At 41.0% G+C, this 18141-nt stretch overlaps 1 protein-coding gene across 16 annotated transcripts in view; it reads right to left on the minus strand.

Moving 5' to 3' along the window:
• Positions 1 to 18141, minus strand: part of NEK1 (NIMA related kinase 1) — a 42946-nt gene that overhangs the window by 19128 nt on the left and 5677 nt on the right. For 4 of the 16 annotated variants that reach the window (XM_083520242.1, XM_083520243.1, XM_083520241.1 and 1 more), the window contains exons 5-21: positions 17952 to 18035; positions 17233 to 17300; positions 17069 to 17155; positions 15322 to 15376; positions 14274 to 14474; positions 12480 to 12540; positions 11629 to 11783; positions 10049 to 10108; positions 9735 to 9794; positions 9566 to 9613; positions 9387 to 9461; positions 7682 to 7857; positions 7471 to 7599; positions 5148 to 5250; positions 2115 to 2198; positions 1597 to 1680; positions 627 to 704 (exon numbers count right to left, since the gene is read on the minus strand). In XM_083520242.1, coding sequence (XP_083376368.1) covers positions 627 to 704; positions 1597 to 1680; positions 2115 to 2198; positions 5148 to 5250; positions 7471 to 7599; positions 7682 to 7857; positions 9387 to 9461; positions 9566 to 9613; positions 9735 to 9794; positions 10049 to 10108; positions 11629 to 11783; positions 12480 to 12540; positions 14274 to 14474; positions 15322 to 15376; positions 17069 to 17155; positions 17233 to 17300; positions 17952 to 18035 — 1608 coding nt within the window. Of the gene's footprint in view, positions 1 to 626; positions 705 to 1596; positions 1681 to 2114; positions 2199 to 5147; positions 5251 to 7470; positions 7600 to 7681; positions 7858 to 9386; positions 9462 to 9565; positions 9614 to 9734; positions 9795 to 10048; positions 10109 to 11628; positions 11784 to 12479; positions 12541 to 14273; positions 14475 to 15321; positions 15377 to 17068; positions 17156 to 17232; positions 17301 to 17951; positions 18036 to 18141 lie in introns of those variants that run through there. The other 12 variants (XM_083520248.1, XM_083520247.1, XM_083520246.1 and 9 more) reach the window with 8 other exon arrangements.

The raw sequence follows: 18141 nt of genomic DNA on the forward strand, positions 1-18141 counted from the left end.
TGACCAAAGAGAGAAACTTTTCAGCAAGGAGCACTCTGCGTTCTAAAGGCCAGTGCATGTACAATATGTTGCACCAGCAATTACCTACACAGCTCTTCTTGAAATCTACATTAGAAAACCTCATACACACTTTTGCTCAATAATTTCCAGACTTTACAGAAAACACATTTCAGGATCAATGCGATACCCTCCATCACGGTTGCAGCTTCGTATAGCGCTGCAAGACAGTAGCTGGAGAGGCACAGAAAGACGAGGAGGAGCTACAGCAGCACCAGGCAAGGAATATTGAACATGCTCCTGAAGGTCCCCAATCGCAACTGATGAGGTGCAGCAGGCATGGCAAGGGCCATGTGCACCAATGTGGTCAGCACCAATGGTCCCTGTACTGTTCCCCATCTCACTTCACTTCCTGGCCCTACACCATAAATGTTCCTGCGTTGATCTTCCATGAAAAAAATTCTCAAAATGTGATGGAACTTGCCATCCATTGTGATACTCAGCAAGGTCTTAATGCTAGTATGTGCAGAACAGTGTACGAAACAGCTCTATTGGCTGTTCTGTTTTCACCCACCGTTTTTTTGTAAATCAACGCAGCAAGTTCTCCTCTACCACTCTTTCACCATTACCTTCAGTGCTTCAATTTTCTTACGCCTTAGCTCTGCTTCTTCATCTATTTCATGTACAGGAGAACCACAAGCTTCATTCTGTAAAACAGTTATTCTCAAATTTATATACTTAGCAGACTAGTAACAGAAGAGAAGACTGCAAGCTATACTAACAATTTTTGAAATCTTATAAGTTTCATTAAATTTCATGTACGAAGCTCTTGAGGCTATATATTAGTTTCATAGTCTTGACAGGATTTGGAAGCATGATAATGCATACAATTTTGAGAGGATTTCCTTTGGAAATTCCTAATAACTTAACCCCAGGGAAATGTGACCTAACAGGAACTTTGGGATACTTTCCAAAAATGCTTGCAAATATTCCAGTAAAGTAAAATTAGTCATATCAGAGTCTTCACAACTCCCAGTTCTGAAGTCTAATATAATCATTTATATTCTATGCATTTGCAAGTATGGAGTCTTTTTCCTTTTTTTGTGGGGGGGGGGGGAGGGTCTTTTTCCATTTTCATAACTGAAACGAAATGAGAAGCAAGAATCTTAGGGTAGAATTACAAGGTGCCCTGCAATATGGTGTTCATTTAAAAACTTGCCATGAGACAACTATAACCAGTAGGGAGCCATATGGACTGAGCGCTGCAGGATCAAAAAGAGCCAATCTTTAGTAGCCTAGCCATATGTTGCATCAACTCTTAGAACGCCGTCTCAAATTTCCAAGCAGCCACATGAGCATTTGAATACTTGGCTCACTGATAAGGGCCATAGCTGAGTAAAGCAAATGCTTTGCATGCAGCCATGGAGGCATAAAGCCTTTCCTTGAAGAGCTGGGCATCAAGAAGATTGCCACTTCGACATCAGAATCAGTGGAGCTCTACTTGACAAGCTAAGAATAAACAATTCAGTTTCATCTAACAAAGCAGAAAACAAGGCGAACGGAGCTATAATAAAATGCCTTCATGGTTAGAATCCTTGCCTTTTCTCCACGAAGTTTAGCTTTAATTTGCTGGCGTTCGTTGAAGTTTTGAAGTCTAATTTGCCTTAGTCTTGCCAAGTATTCCTGAAGGAACATAAAATTTTAAAAAAGTGTCAAGAGGAAAGTTGCAGCAATACATAACTTAAACAATGTATGTCAGTTTCACAGAGTGGGAAATTAATGGAACAACTCTCTTATGGAAGAGTATCAATGCTATACTTCTAAGTGATTTCAGCAGACCCATCGCTGGTGGCCTAGGAGTTGTGGAGAGCTATTAATAGACAATGAGGGCAAATTCTGTTTTAAGGGAATAGGAATGATTCACTTCTGGTGACAAACTTATGTGACAGGTATGTTAATTCATCTATGGGACAACTCTAGGAGTTGCAAGTTGAAACTAATTAGAATGCCAAGGAGGGGCCTTTCCTCTGATTATACATGACAACCCATGCAGAAAAAATGAGGCAGGAAAGGGTTCTATATGTGCAATGAAGGCAGAAAACATGCAGGAAGCATACCTCTTCCTCCTTGTTTCTGGCTTTCCTTCCTCTTGAAGAAATGGGCCTGCCTCCATAGATAGCTGTCAGGTTTTGCAGGGTGCCCTGTTCACCATTTAATGTATTAAATTCAAGACCGGTTGGGGCCACCACATTATCTAACCTTATATTTATCAACATCTACTATTTTTTTCCTCAATGAATGGCTAAGATAAAGCAAAAATACACTCTGCGTTATTTAATTACCCAAGCTTCACTCTTCTTGTTCCTTTGTATCTCATATTTTAGACTGTGCCTTTAAGACTGTAACATCTGTTCAGTTTAGAACTTTGGCATGCACTGTTAGAACTTCACTGCCACAATGAATTATTAGTGTATAATTGCTGTATATTAAATCAAGTGTCAACACTTTGTTTAAATGAAAACAAAGCTTTATTGCAACATGGTTTAACATGAATGCTTTTGGTTAAATCCCCCTCAGAAACCTTCCAAAAATCTTCAAGCGATTGTGGTGACATAAATGCATATCGCTGCCCGAGTGGCATATTATAGGTGATAAAGTATTGAAATTTGTTGCTATTGATTTAATATGGTGCACTTGGGTAATTTTGGAAAGGCAATAATTTGTTTAATCAGTCAAATTCTTACCAATACTACACAAGGGTAATAATCACAGAGGTGATCTCTTCTTTTGCTTTGTTTCTGCAGAAGGCAGCAAAGATTTGGGTCCTTTGATAGGATAGTTTGATCCTGAGCAAGTAAAAGTCTGCTTGATTCCAGAACAAGCTCTGAGCCACACTCCCTGAGTACTAAGACAGGCAGTCAAGTAGTTCATCCACATGGTGGGAAGACTAAGCAGCAACATTTCTCCCCTTACACCTAATTAAAGTGTAAAATATAACAAACTCCCACTGTTTCTAAAGTGTGGGCTTTTCATATCTGTTTCTGCACAGCTGTTCTCCATCCAAATGGGATGCTGCTTTCAAACTGGCTCATAATTGCATGCAGGCAGATACTGTACTGACTGGTACAAAAACCTGTGTTGCATGCATAGATGATATTGGCTGTAGTGCATAAAAGTTTCCAAGTTGTCAGAGTGCTCACATTTCTCTCCTATTAATTTACTGATAGCAGCACCTTAAAACCTCTCTAAAATTATCTATTACTCTAGAGGACCGAGAAGAAGAGAGTGTGAACTTGTCCTAATGTAAGTTATAGGCTTTTTAGATGGAGCTACTGTTTCAAAAATAGATGGGTGGTTCATTCCAGCCTGAAAAACATGACACAGATTTCACTATCAGAGATTGAAGGAAGGCGAACAGGAAAGGTAATGGAAATTCAGGTGACAATTTGCCATGCCATGGCATTTGCTCCTCCTATTTGGGAAATAAAACATTGCTCTATTTCCCTTCGTGTAGAAATGGAATTTTGTGGATGTACAGATCACTGCCACCTCCGAGACAGTGTAACTCATATGCTAATGGTAGTTTTCTTTTTTAAAAAAGCAATGGGAAACTCTTTAAGTGTATGCAAACTATAAAAAGGATCATTAAATTCTTCTTTCTACACTAATGTTCCTCTGTCTAGCCACACCTCACTCTTTGACCTGCAGAGATTATCAGGAATGTTCTCATTTTATGGTGTAGACACATTTTGCCATGAGTAGAGAAAGTATCTGCCAGCAAATGCTCTAAAGCATGAGGACATGTGTCTGTGACATGGAATGGGTGTGGACCACAGAAGCCACCACCATAATATCAATCCAAACAGATTTCAGGCTACCTTTGGATTTATAATGTCTTGGGCAGAAAAGTTTAAATCATTTTATAATAATGATTTAAACTTGATTTTCGTATCTGAGTGCCGAACCCCCAAAGTTGGCAACAGATTTGCAGTGAGACACTCAAAGCATTTTTAATTCAGATTTTGTTGTTGTTTTCCCCATGCCCAAAGTAACATGAATACTTGAGCACAGTGGTTATGCATGGCATGAACCAGAAGGAAAATACAACAATGGCTCAGTTTATGGGAAGGTATTCAAACTGCCGACCTTCTGATCAGCAAGCCCAAGAGGCTCAGTGGTTTAGACCACAGCAACACCCATGTCCTGGCTCAGTTTATATATATAGTAGGAAGCTATGCTTTCCCGGTGCTTAAACAAGTCACAGCAGGTTCTGATCTTTTCAACTCCTCCATCCTGCTCTCCTTTGCATGTTAGAAGCTAACTGGAAGATTTCTTGTCACAATTTTGAACAAACCAGGGCTTCCTATAATGCCTATACTATGGGAACGGTGGCTTGTTTGTTTCTGCTCTCTTGCCCATGAAAAAGGAAGAGAGGGAAAGCACATGAGCCTGAGGTTCAGCATGGCTTACTCATAGCCATGATTTTCCATTAAACCTGAAACACGTCAATGAATTTTTCACATACAAAGCTTCAGTTGAACAACAGGTTAAAAGTGGCTAAAAGAGCATGTGCTGCGTAGCTGAACTTTGAACTGACCAAGTACCTTGGTCACCCCAAAGAGCTGCATACCAAAGTCTATATACGCTGCAAGGGTTTCTCCTCCTGAGAGCAGCTCTCCACCCTACCTGGCAAGCCATCCTGAAATACTGGTGCAACACCAGGAAAAAACTTTTCAGATACAATCCTAGCCTCATTTTCCTAACTGCAAGTTCTACTGAACTCAATGGGACTTGCTTCTGAGCAGACATGGTCAGGATTGCAGCCGTAATCAGAATGAGGGAGAAATTTCATTGTGCAAATTCTTCTGTTAACTCAAAGATACTTCTTTGGATTGCATGATTTGCAAGCTACTGTCTCATACCACCAGCCCGAATAAAAAATAAGATTCAATATAGATATAGGAAGCGAGTCAACTACTGGGAAGATGCAGAATCTAATTTTTGTGGATTACTTCTAACACAATCCTAAAGTTTAAGAATTACTACTGTCCTGCTGCAGAGATTAATAGATTTTACAAGTTCATGTGGAAGTTAACTGTTAAAAAAATAGAATTCAAATGTTGATACAGTAGGAAAGTAAAATTTCATACCATATGTCCTTCAGCACGAGCTTTGTTTTGCATGGCTTCTCTCTTCCGTTGCCAGAATTCCTCAACTTGTTTAGCTCTTTCTGCAGCTACCCATCCTTTTTGCCTGAGTAAAACATTTTACGAGTTTGATTTACTTGAATATATATACACACACACACACACACACACACATATATAACTAAGAAGAGGAACTGGAAACTAGTAGGAAAAATATACTGAATTTAAGATTTCAGCAGACTTCAAATAAATGCAGCGACATCATTCAGCACTTTATTGATCCAAGATAAGCACGTAATACAACAGGTGGCTAGCAAGTGACAGTCAAGTACATTTAGAAATATATTCTGCTAACCACTGTACAGCATGGGTCAAGTGTAAGTTTTCTTTCTTGGGCAAGATCCTAGAGTTGATGGTCATGGATGCTCTTTAGCCAGGCTTTCAGCCTTCTATCATCCCTGACCATTGGGCCATTCTGGCTGGGGGCAATGGAAGTTGGAGTCCAACATCTAGAGGACTTCAGGTTTTCCAACCTTGGTCCTCAAGGAAAAAACAATTTCCAGCAATTTTCATTTGTCCGAGAGATTTTAGATTGCAATGAAAGCACACAAATGCCTACCCCAGCCTTCCCCAACCTGGTGCCCTCCGAAGGTTTTAGATTCCCAACTCCCACAAGTCTCAGCTGACATGGTTGATAACCATGGATGAGGGGAGTTGCAGTCAAAAACGTCTGGTGACAATGAGGTTGGGAAGGTTTTTCTACCCTCTTGGAACTGCTTTGGAAGACAAATTTAAACAAGAAGCAATCCTGACAGCTTAAAAAGAGGTCTATTTTTGTTTAAGGCTGAAATGTATTCTCCATAATATACTATTTGCATCATAAGCACTGGAAGAGAAATTACAATTATAAAAGACAACAGCGGTATTGCAGCAGAAGTGTACAATAAAATCTTAAATCCATGTTCTTCAAGCCTCATCCTGCCAGTTTCTGTTGCCTGTCATACAGGCAAGCAACTCTAGAGGCCTTAAAAAGGGGCAACCCATGATGTGTGAAGGACCGTATTTTTTGCCCTATAGGACGCACTTTTTCCCCTCCAAAAATGAAGGGGAAATCTGGGTGCGTCCTATGGGGCGAATGCAGGCTTTCGCTGAAGCCTGGAGAGTGAGAGGGGTCCGTGCGCACCGACCCCTCTCGCTCTCCAGGCTTCAGGAAGCTATCCGCAAGCCTTGCAAGCCCGGCGGGATGTCCCACGGGCTCGCAAGGCTTGCGGGCAGCAGCCTGCACCCAAAAGCTGGGGACAGTGGGGAGGCGCAGCGCCGCCACCCCGCTATTCCCCGACCTGATCTGGGGGGGGGGGGAAGCAAGCCTGCTTCTCCCCCCCCTGCCAGCCCCACAAGCTCGGGGGATAGGGGGATGGCGGAATGCCGCCACCCCGCTATTCCCCGACCTGATCGGGAGCCTGGGGGTGAGAGAAGCAAGCTTGCTTCTCCCCCCCGCCAGCCCCACAAGCTCGGGGGATAGGGGGATGGCGGAGCGCCGCCATCCCGCTATTCCCTGACCTGATCTGGAGGCTGGCGGGGGGAGAAGCAAGCCTGCTTCTCCCCCCGCCAGCCCCATAAGCTCGCGGGATAGCGGGCCAAGCTGTCCCTGAAGGCAGAAGAGGGAGACGGAGCGCTCTGTCTCCCTCTTCTAGCTTGGGATGGTTGCGCAAACCTGGGGGGGAAATAAAAAATTTCCCCTTGATTCCCCCCCCCAAAAAAAATAGGTGCGTCCTATGGGCCGGTGCGTCCTATAGGGCGAAAAATACAGTAAATGTATCATCTTGGACAATAGCCAGATACCACAATGTTGTTGCTATCCAATGGGTCATTGGTCTTCAAATACTGGGCCTTGCCCTAGCGTGGCTCACAACATTACTACCACACAAATATATGGGTAAAACACTGTGAAATGAATCCCCTAATGTTTGGGTTAAAGCTGCGTAATCTGAAAAAAGTTGAAGTTTACTGCTCTGGATTATATAATCTAGGAAATATAAATTGAGGATAATTAGGCACTTTTTTTAATTGGACCCTCCCATGCAATTGTTATACTGCTTGCACAATATACTTGTGCAAGCTTGTTAACTTATTAGATTAAATAGGTAAGCATTTTGGTTCCTAAAGAAATTAGTAATATCATAGAACAACTCTCATCTAGATAGGTGGGCAGATGATTATGGTGTATCTAAGACTGTCATTCACACTCTAGTGTTAGTTATTAAACTAAACAGACAGTGACAGAAACCTACACATACAGGACAGATCCACACATCATCAGTCCAACCTGTTTGCATTGGCTTGTCTAGACACCTCCTCCAATCTTTTCATTCTTTTCCTAATTGCATCAGCATCAGGTGAATGATGATGAACTGCAGGCCCATTAGGAACTCCTGCATGAATTCCAGGTGGTCCTCTGTAGATAAATATGCATAGCAGTTTTCATTACTTTCATCTAGAATGACTTGTTCTTTCCTTTTTAATGAAGGCAGACATACCTTTCAATAGGTTCTGGACCATGTTTCTCTCTCAATTCAGCATCTCTTCCCTCTGTTACTTTAATATTTTCCTTTTGTTGCTGCATCTGATCAAAAATAGCATGATAGTGTTCATATTGTCCTCGACCAGGCACAGGTAAAGGCACAACAGCTCCTCCGCCTCCAAAAAACGGAGCCTAGGAATTTAAGAATAAGCTCTCATGTTATGATTCCAATGAGAATTGGCAGCACCTGCTCTCCTTAAGGTAATAAAAGTCAGATTTAGATATTGTAATTAAGAACCTCTAAACATAAAAGTGACTTCTGTATTACAATATCCGGCTAGTTGGCGATACAAAGTGGCTTTCAGTAATTTCTGACAATTATCTGATTACTATCAGCAACAGAGACCCATAGACACTCATGTATTTATTCCTATCCGCCTTGTGGCTTCCTTTTAAAAATAGAAATGTTACATATTATTTGATGAAGAGTGTCATCTACAGCACTGTTAAGTGTCTCTCTTTTGACCAGAGTATAGGATTTACACATGCATTCATTTCACAGCATGTTCTGATCAACATTGTGCATTCGTAGGATTGCATCTTCTGCAATGGTTATAGAAATCCACACAAAAAAATTCACTGTAACGTGAAAAAATGTAGTCTTCATCCTTGCATAGTTTTGCATTGGACCTAGTTGAAAACTACAACTTAAACAAAAACCTGCAAATGTGTTTTTTTGGGGGGGGAGTGTCCATTGTATCGTATGCTATTTTGCACCCAACACAAAACGTGGCCCTCCAGAATGCCCTATCCAGCCCTCAGGACTCTCCTCAGGCCACTGCTCCCCCAGCTTTGCACTATGCCCTCAAGAACGTTCACCTTGAGAACCTTTGAAGCATTTGTGGCTGCAGTGTGTTCTTGGACTGTGAAAATGCTTCTTGCCTGCTTAGATGGAAGGGAGGTATATGTGTGTGGGTGTGTATGAGAGAGAGAGAGACTTTCACATGGCTAGAATGGAACCAATTGCACAAAGGTAACAATACTGGGTCCATTGTTCAAGAAGGTGGTTTCTACACGTACTGTAGAGGGAATTCAAGGGGCAGATGAGCCTTGTCAACCTGGCAAAGTACCTCATCTAGGAGAAGGAAAACTCTGACCCTAAACCTCCACTAAACCTTGTGGGATATCTTTGGGCGAAGAAAAGGCTAAGGAGTAAACCCTACTCCAATCCGGAGGAGTCCCCAAGATTGTTGGATGGTGCCTTGCACACGTCCTTCTGGCAACCCCAAGCTGGCGCTAAACGTATTGCTCTGCTTTCTTTTCGACTGCATCAGTGAGGCCGAGAGGAGGGCCTCGTCATCTGGGCAGCCCAGAACCTCCATAAACACAGCCCAGGCTTGTGCCCCGGGGAGATCCCTTTGGTGTTGCTAACGCAGCAGTTGGACTTTGCCCCCAGAGGTGCACTCCATTGTCTCTTGAGACAGACGGATGCCAACAACACCTGTTGCTCTGCCATTTTTGCCTCTGGTCCTGCTAACCACTGGCATGTAGCCCCTGGAAGATTGCCCACAGAGGAACGCTGCATCCGTCTGAAAAGCATTCCCCTCTTCTGGACTAAAGGGTGCTGGTAAGAGCTTGACAAGCACCTACAGATTATTGATAAGGTTAGAAATAAGGAAGAACAAGTGTGTCTGCATATACATTTAACAGCATCTACCAACCTTGATTTCACCACTTCCACCTGCACTGAGCACATTCCTCCATCCTTGCTCCCTGGCTCTGTTTATTCTTTCCATCTGGAAAAGAGGACGCGTGTGTGAGAAAACGGGACTCCACAAATTGATGAATGCTCTGAAGATGAAACTTTAGAGTTAGAAGTGGAAAGTCAAAAGCATTTTACCCTTTCCTTCTCAAATCTTCTCATCTGCTCAGCCTTGAGGAAACTGATCTGTAGGATGTTTTGAAATGATAATGTATTATGCCAACCAACTGCTATGGTAACATATGAGACATATTCCTGCATTCCATCATTAAAAACAGAACAAAAATAGTGACTCTCTTTAATTTACCTGTTCACGCTGTCTTTTGTCCTTCTCAAAAATGTCGTGTCTTTTCTTTTTAGCCGCTTCCTGAAAATAAATACAGATTCAACCCCTGAGCCATTATTTCCTGAGAATTAGGTCAGGATGGTTAGGACTTCATAGTAAGAGTCAAATTCTAGAGGTTTTAATATCTAAATATATATATAAACACACACAGAGAGATATATATAAATAAGGTTAGAGGATATCTAGTGGAAGGAAATAAGGAGGAAAGGTTTGAAGGCTTTGTTTTGTGTTTAAAAGTATTTTGCTTAGTTTCCTTAGTTTCCATGTCTTTATACCTCAAACATTTTCCTCCTTTCTTCTACTGGTTTCCCTTTCTTCACTGGAGGTGGAGGGGCCTAAATAAAGAGTGAAACTACAAATTAGAAGGAATGCATGTACCATGTGCTGCAGAAGGTAACTGAGCATGGAGAATCAATAACGCAGGAATAAACTAAGTTAGCTTTGCAAACTTGCTATTAATCTTACAGTTTCGGCCTCTCCATGTGCACTGAGAAATAAAAACCACACTTTGGTGAGTGGATCTTACTGTTGGGAAACTACACTTAGGACTTGATTCAATTTCAATACCATTGACTCCCTAGTAAATGCATCAAGTACTGAAGCCTTAATGTATTCTCAGCAGTACAGACAAAAGTGAACACCATTTTTCATCCATTCATTTATCTGATTGCCCAACAGTGTGCCAAAGACAGCAATACTGACACAAGTATTTTGCTGTTTTGCTGTTTGTTAATAGAAAACAAAATATAAATAAAGCACATCTCTATTCCTCCTCCCCTGACACATCATACCAACTAACTTACACATGGGAGACTGCATGCTATTTTTAATGCCAAGTAAAAGCCAGTTGGTTTCACATCATGCGTGGATCATTTCAAAGTTGCCAAAAGCTATCACTGTTTTAGCATAGAGAAATGAGGACATATAAGGAAAATATTTTACAGACTTCCCAAGTAGAGTGACACTAAATTTTTTTGGGGGGTATGCTCATCGATTACTTAATGCAGTCAGCAGAGTGGATTTCTGGTGGTAGAAATCGGCTGGAAGCCCTAAAACAGGGCTTTTGGGAAGGCTGGGCTTGAGCAGCTTAGGATCGATTGGATCCCTAGCCATTCCTGCTGCATCTCATATTGTAAATAATAAAGAAAAAGACGAAGTCAACAGTGGATGACACAAATTTAAAAAGTCAAATAAAACAAATCTGCTCAAATAAAAGGCAAATGAGATCCTAAATATTTAAGATGGTGCACGTACCAACAGGGCCAGTATAACATCATAACTTACTCATGAAGACCCACTAGGCTGTGCCACTTTATACAGTACTTTGAAATACCAAATCAACACTTTGATTCCACTGAGTTTTTGAAGCTTGTTGTTATAGCATTTTAGGTTTTCTTTTCAGGAATGTTTACTGGCAGAGTTTACTTGCTGTTATTTTATTATATGGTCTTTGTACACTTTTTACACTGGGTGGAACCAAAACACGCCATAACACCTTCCAGCTGTGTTATGGGCCTTAATGCAGATATAATTGCATGCAGCGATATGTGAGCAGGTCCAAAACTATTCACAGCCAATCTATAGTGGAAAGTGGGTGGAAAGGCAACAGATGCCACATTGGATGCCTTGCACCTGAATGTGCAACACAGTGCAATTGCAAAGACTAGTTACATACCGTGTTTCCACTCCCGCAAGGGAATCTATCGGTCGCTGAAACTATGCCCGTGACAAGTTGACACAAACAAAATGCAGTTAAGGTTTAAAAAACGCAAACACCAAAATCCCAAGATATACTTTCTCCACCCCCTCATCAAAAAGATATACTTTTGTTTCACTGCTGAATATTTTCTCTCACCTGTCGGCATTTAATTGAAGGCTTCTCATAGGGCTTTTTAGCTGCATCCCCAGACTTCTTAAGCATTAAAGGCACTCCATATTTAGCAGCAGGTTTTGTGATTTTTTGAGCTGGTGCAGCAGAGGCTAAGTTTTGTCCTTGAGCTGGTCTCTTTGCTATTCAAGAGAGAAAACACACACAAAAAAAGAACTCCTTTACATAACACTGGGTTTCTTTATGAATCTGTCCTAAGACTAAGGAATATTCAAGACTAAGGAATATGCTGATATTATTTGGCTTAGGTACAACACACTCCATATAAGACTGAACTGGTTGAATGCTTATTTGAAAAGAGGAAGAGAAGACACAACTTACTTACTTACTTATGACAAAGATTGATAACCTTTTATATTCTTTCTTTCAAGTCTACCTGTTCCCCACCGGGCCATGTGCCAAAAGCAATCTTTATCTACATACCTGGCAAAAGGAATAGCAAAATGCTCTGGCTATAAGCTACATATTTGGAACTGATTTTGAAGCAATATTGTGTTGTTTCAAACTAATTACTTGTAATATAAGTTAACAATAAGCAATTTTTATAACTTGAGAAATTTCCCTTTAATACTGTACTGCTATCGTGCACAAAAGCTGATCTGTGAAAACTCGCTTCAAAACCAAGTTTCTAGATGAAGATTCCTTTCCTTATGCATAGGCTATCTTGGATGAATAAAAATGAATTCTAAATTAGGGGCTCTAAACATCATGAATGTTCTGCATTTGCTACTGTCACCTGATACTCTGTTTAGAGATCGGGTCAATGATGTTTTGGAATCAACTAAAATGCACCTAAGAGGATTTTTTTCATATATTACCTGGTCCAGCATGAGGTCCAAACTTCTGAAATACTTTATGGCTAAATTCTTCTGCAATAAGCTAAAAGAATAATTTTATGTTAGAGAGTAACACAGAGTCTAACAGTTACTGAATGACCAATAAATTGAATAAATGTTTCCATAAACATTTGTTCCAAAAATACAGTGGTAGCAGACTCCGCTAACCCAGAAGTAGTACCTCGGGTTAAGAACTTTACCTCAGGATGAGAACAGAAATTGCAGGCCAGTGGGAGGCCCCATTAGCTAAAGTGGTACCTCAGGTTAAGAACTGTTTCAGGTTAAGAACGGACCTCCGGAACGAATTAAGTTCGGAACCAGAGGTACCACTGTAGAAGAGTATATATAGAGATAGCTGTACCCTACCTTGGATGTTCATACCTTTTTAAAAAGCAGTTTAGTAGTTATGAACCTGAATTCAAACTCATGGGAAGTTCTTAAGAATAAATGTATAAAGCTCATTCACCTTGTCCCAAAGACAAAGTACATACGTGTTGAGTTTTTACAAGTTGGATACGGATTGCAATCTTTATAACATTTCATCACATAAATGGCCATGAGCACACAACCAGCATACAACATTTCAATTAGCCAAGAAAGGTCATGTTGTCACAAGGTGCATGTCTGAACCCTCCATAGAAGCTCTCCATATACCCTGAGGAGGGGACCCCGTTAAGCTTTAAGATATTTTATGCTTTTAAAAATGTACCTAATTAGAGAGGTATTTAAATATTATCGAAAAATATTGTTCAAGTATGCTTTAGCATGCTCTATTCAAGTTACTTACACATATGACTAGGACTCTAATCTCAAAGTCTTATCTAAAATGTTGAGGCCCTCTTTTATGTCAGGGCTGGGGAACATTCTCTCATGGGCAACCTTCCAGAGGTGGATGTGGGAAAAGGGTGTGACCAGACACACACGACTCTTCAGGCAAGCAAGGGATAACGTCACTGTTAATGGATACATTCCAGCGAGGTAAAAAATCACTAGACACAGAGCAGGACCTGTGAGGGGTGTGACTGCAGTGGGAAGATGGAATGGGCAAAGTCTCAAGGGCATGATAGAGAGGTGTGAATTTGACCACGGGGCCTGAGGTTCCCCATTCCTCCCCGTATAAGTAAGCTACTTTATTGATGTATAAGTATCTTAAATAATTAGGGACGCGGGTGGCCCTGTGGGTTAAACCACAGAGCCTAGGACTTGCCGATCAGAAGGTCGGCGGTTCGAATCCCCGTGACGGGGTGAGCTCCTGTTGCTCGGTCCCTGCTCCTGCCAACCTAGCAGTTCGAAAGCCCGTCAAAGTGCAAGTAGATAAATAGGTACTGCTCCGGTAGGAAGGTAAACGGCGTTTCCGTGCACTGCTCTGGTTCTCCAGAAGCGGCTTAGTCATGCTGGCCACATGACCCAGAAGCTGTACGCTGGCTCCCTCGGCCAATAAAAAGAGATGAGCGCCGCAACCCCAGAGTCGGTCACGACTGGACCTAATGGTCAGGGATCCCTTTACCTTTTTTATCTTAAATAATTAAAGTTTGAATTTGAAACGGTGTGTTACTTTATACACACATACACACACTGCTGTAGAGTGGCATTTCAGTGTTCTTATTCTATAGAAGGATAATCATAAAAACACAATAGTACCTAATTTGCTAAGATACACAGATATATTGCACATAACCGAAATATTTCTTAATTAACAGAAGCAGCATGTTTATGATGGGCTTCTTAAACTTATTGCACAGTAGATCATTTGTAACAATAGGTCCAAGTACATACCTGGGGTGTTAGAAATTTTTCAATACGCTTAGCTATAAAAATTTTCTCCAATATGGAGTTGACTGATGGCCTATCCCTAGGATTTCTTTTAAATAACTGTGAAATCAGACTCCGGAGGTCATGGGAATAATGCACAGAAACAGGAGGAAATGATCCGGAAATTATCTTGAGTACCAGATTTTTCATATTTCCAGCTTCAAACTGCAGAGATAAGTGCAATTTGTATGTATTAGACAGTAGTAATGCCACAGCAAAAGAAGACAACTGAATTTCCTAATGCTACAAAAATCAAAATTACTTTAATATGCATTTTCGGTGCTCTAGAAAATATTCTCAATTTGCTTTTAGTCTTGCATTTTATCCATAAAGATTTTCCATATTGTTTTCCCACTACCCTCTTATCTTAAAGCCAACATTGCAACCAGTACTTTTTTCTTTAAAAATGTTTAGGGGTGCTCTCATTTTCCTACTCATATTGAAATACTGCCCCTCAATGAGGCCAAACTTAGTCACAAAATGTTTAGGGGTATGCGTACCCCTGCGTCCACCCAGAAAAAAGCACTGGTCAAAACCCATTGGGTTCAATGGTGGGTGTGACTGCCAAAGTCATTTTTCCCAGAATCCCACCCTCTTTCCATTTATTATTTTTTAAACATTTGCCACACATGTAAAGCTGAATGCATACAGGTTAAATTGTGTGCAAGTTGCAGCCTTACTGTAATTGCTCTAAGGCTGAAGTTTGGGGGAGTGAAATTCCCTCCATTTTAAAAATCCCATCAACAATGTGGCACGTTATCCAAGCCAGCGAACAGCTGTATTTGGGGCTTTGACTTGTGTCACATGCTGTTACTTTGAATCTTATCATGGGCATGTAATTATCTATTAGTTCAATTCTCTCCTACCAACCACTCCACGTAACTACTAAAAGTATACGATCAGCAGAACACAAGTGATTTTGATGTCAAAATACCTAAAATAAAAATATTGCATTAACTGGGCATTGGAAAAAAGAGTTTCGTTTATAAAGTATTTAGAAATGTCGACTTACTGCATGTTTCAGTGTGCACATTTCATAGAGAACACAACCAAGAGCCCATATGTCACTAAAGAAACAAGACACAGAACATTAGTTTGCACAGACCCCTAGATGATCAATAGTCTAGCTCAGGCATAGGCAAACTCGGCCCTCCAGATGTTTTGAGACTACAATTCCCATCATCCCTGACTACTGGTCCTGTTAGCTAGGGATCATGGGAGTTGTAGGCCAAAAACATCTGGAGGGCCGAGTTTGCCTATGCCTGGTTGAGCTTGTCCTTGAAACTTGAGTTAGCTTGTATTACTTTCAGTCACCTTATTAAGTTCAGCTATGCCTATATACATATGTACATTTCAGCTGGGGCAACTTCTGCCATCCAAATGGTTATCCACATTTCTACGGTAATGTAAATTGCAATGGCTGAAATTCTGTTCACTTGTGCAACATGCACCATCTAAGCAACAATGTGGACCTTATCAGCCTGCTTATAGCTTTTTGTTCTGCTGGTTCCTTAGAAAAGATGACTTTCTCATCCATCATTTGCCCTTTTCTCTGGGCCAGGTGCAAAGTTAAGGTAGGTTGTTTATGCAAATGTAACTGGGTACGCACTTCCATAAATGAGCAAACTGTCATTTACGACCAAAGGATACCAAATTGTCAAATTATTATATTATTTTTGTTATATGGAAGACATTTAGATTTCCCACTTCTGGTTCACATCTTGGACTGCACTTGGGATCAAAGCATATCAGTCTGGCCTAGGATAGCTATTACTCTTAACAGCCAGAAGGAAGCGATAATGGGTAAGGGATATTTTTGGCCCAGCAGGCCAATCCTTTATCTCTCCCTAACACCATGAGTCAATTCTGACAGGGGGGGTGGTGGGACCACCCGCCTATCAGTAACGTGATGTCATCACTGCGCACCTGTCAGTGTTCAGTGTTGACCAGTGGGGATGGGAGTCTGCTTTGCCAGTGTTCCCTGCAAGGAATGTGTTGGCAAATCAGCACCCAGCAGGACTGAACCCTCTGCTCACCAGCTAGTGGAGAGCGCAATACTGCTGGCCACAGCAATCTGCTTCACCAGCACATTCCCTACATGGAATAGATACTCTGCATTGCTCTCAGTTATGCATGTGCCTCAAAATGCTGAGGCTGGATAAAAGTAGGTTGGCCTGTATTTTCACACAGCAGTATGAAGAAGTCAGTTGAATAAATTGCATTGCGATAAAAGACAATGGCATCTACATACAACTGAAAATAAAATAATAATAATAACAACAATAACAACAACAACAACAACAATAATAATTTATTTGTACCCCGCCCATCTGGCTGGGTTTCCCCAGCCACTCTGGGCAGCTTCCAACAAAGATGAAAAATACACTAAAATGTCACATATTAAAAACTTCCCTGAACAGGGCTGCCTTCAGATGTCTTCTGAATGTCAGGTAGCTGTTTATCGCTTTGACATCTGATGGGAGGGCGTTCCACAGGGCGGGCGCCACTACCGAGAAGGCCCTCTGCCTGGTTCCCTGTAACTTGGCCTCTCGCAGTGAGGGAACCGCCAGAAGGCCCTCGGAGCTGGACCTCAGTGTCCGGGCAGAACGTTGGGGGAGGAGACGCTCCTTCAGATATACAGGACTGAGGCCATTTAGGGCTTTAAAGGTCAGCACCAACACTTTGAATTGTGCTCGGAAACGTACTGGGAGCCAATGTAGGTCTTTCAATAATAAGTTAAGCCTATAGCTAAATACTACCTTTTATTGTTGTAAGGCTTATTCTCACAGATTTCTGGTGACAAGTAATACGGCGTTCCTATGCAAGTTCGAGCAAGTTCCACTGTACTAAAAATAAAAATATAATGAATTAGATTATGTTTTATAGTACTGTGTGAATTGCGCAAAACGTATTTCAGTATTACCTATTAAGAACTCGAGCTATTCCAAAGTCCCCCAACTGTATTGTTCCATCTTTGGTTAAAAATATATTCTGGAGTAGAAACAAGAAAAATACAGTACACTAACACGAAGTTAAATTCAGTAGAGAAGAAAGTAACTTATACCGAATTTGCCAATCATTACAAGAAACCACTTTTAGCTGGATGCATATTAACATTTCTTAGTCAGTTGTAATTAACAACTGATTGGTAACTAAGAGTATTTCCAAACAATTCTGACAAATCTGTTTGCTTAAAGCTCACGAACATAATTGCAATATGTAACCTGAAAGCTAATCACATGCACTCTAAACCAAGATATAAGCTTAGACTGGAAATATGGGAATGTGTGCATTCCATCTTGGTTTGTCAAAACTAACCATATTTAGAATAAACGTATCTCAGGGTCAGACATAACAGGAAACTCAAGGTTGATTACAAACCAAAAGTGAAAACTTCATTCTTCTCTTGTACACAAAGTGGAGGAGAGAAAGGGGCCACCTTGTTGGTGCTCATATAACGCTGAACCATACTTTTAGCATTACATCTGAAGGAAGCCTTGGCCTGCAAGTGCACAAACCCTTGTTCTTTCTGGAAAGTCCTGACATAGGTTTGTTCTCTCATCAGTGTTTTGAAGAAAGTAGGCTAAAGCCTAGCTATTATAACATTGACATTCAATTAAAAAAAAGTTTCAGTGAACTTACTTGTGACTTTATGTCTCGATGCAAAATTTTTCTGTCATGCACATGTTTCAGTGCTAAGCAGATCTGTACAAACCAATCCATGATCTAAAAGAAGTTAGAATTGACATCACATTTCAGAGGCAAAGCAAAAGTCAAAATCGCAACCACATATTTTTTGGTTGGCACCAATGCCAGCCATTATTGTGGACAT

Source organism: Podarcis liolepis (genome assembly GCF_965112155.1).
Source record: "Podarcis liolepis genome assembly, chromosome: 9".
In the NCBI taxonomy this organism is placed as follows: domain Eukaryota; kingdom Metazoa; phylum Chordata; class Lepidosauria; order Squamata; family Lacertidae; genus Podarcis; species Podarcis liolepis.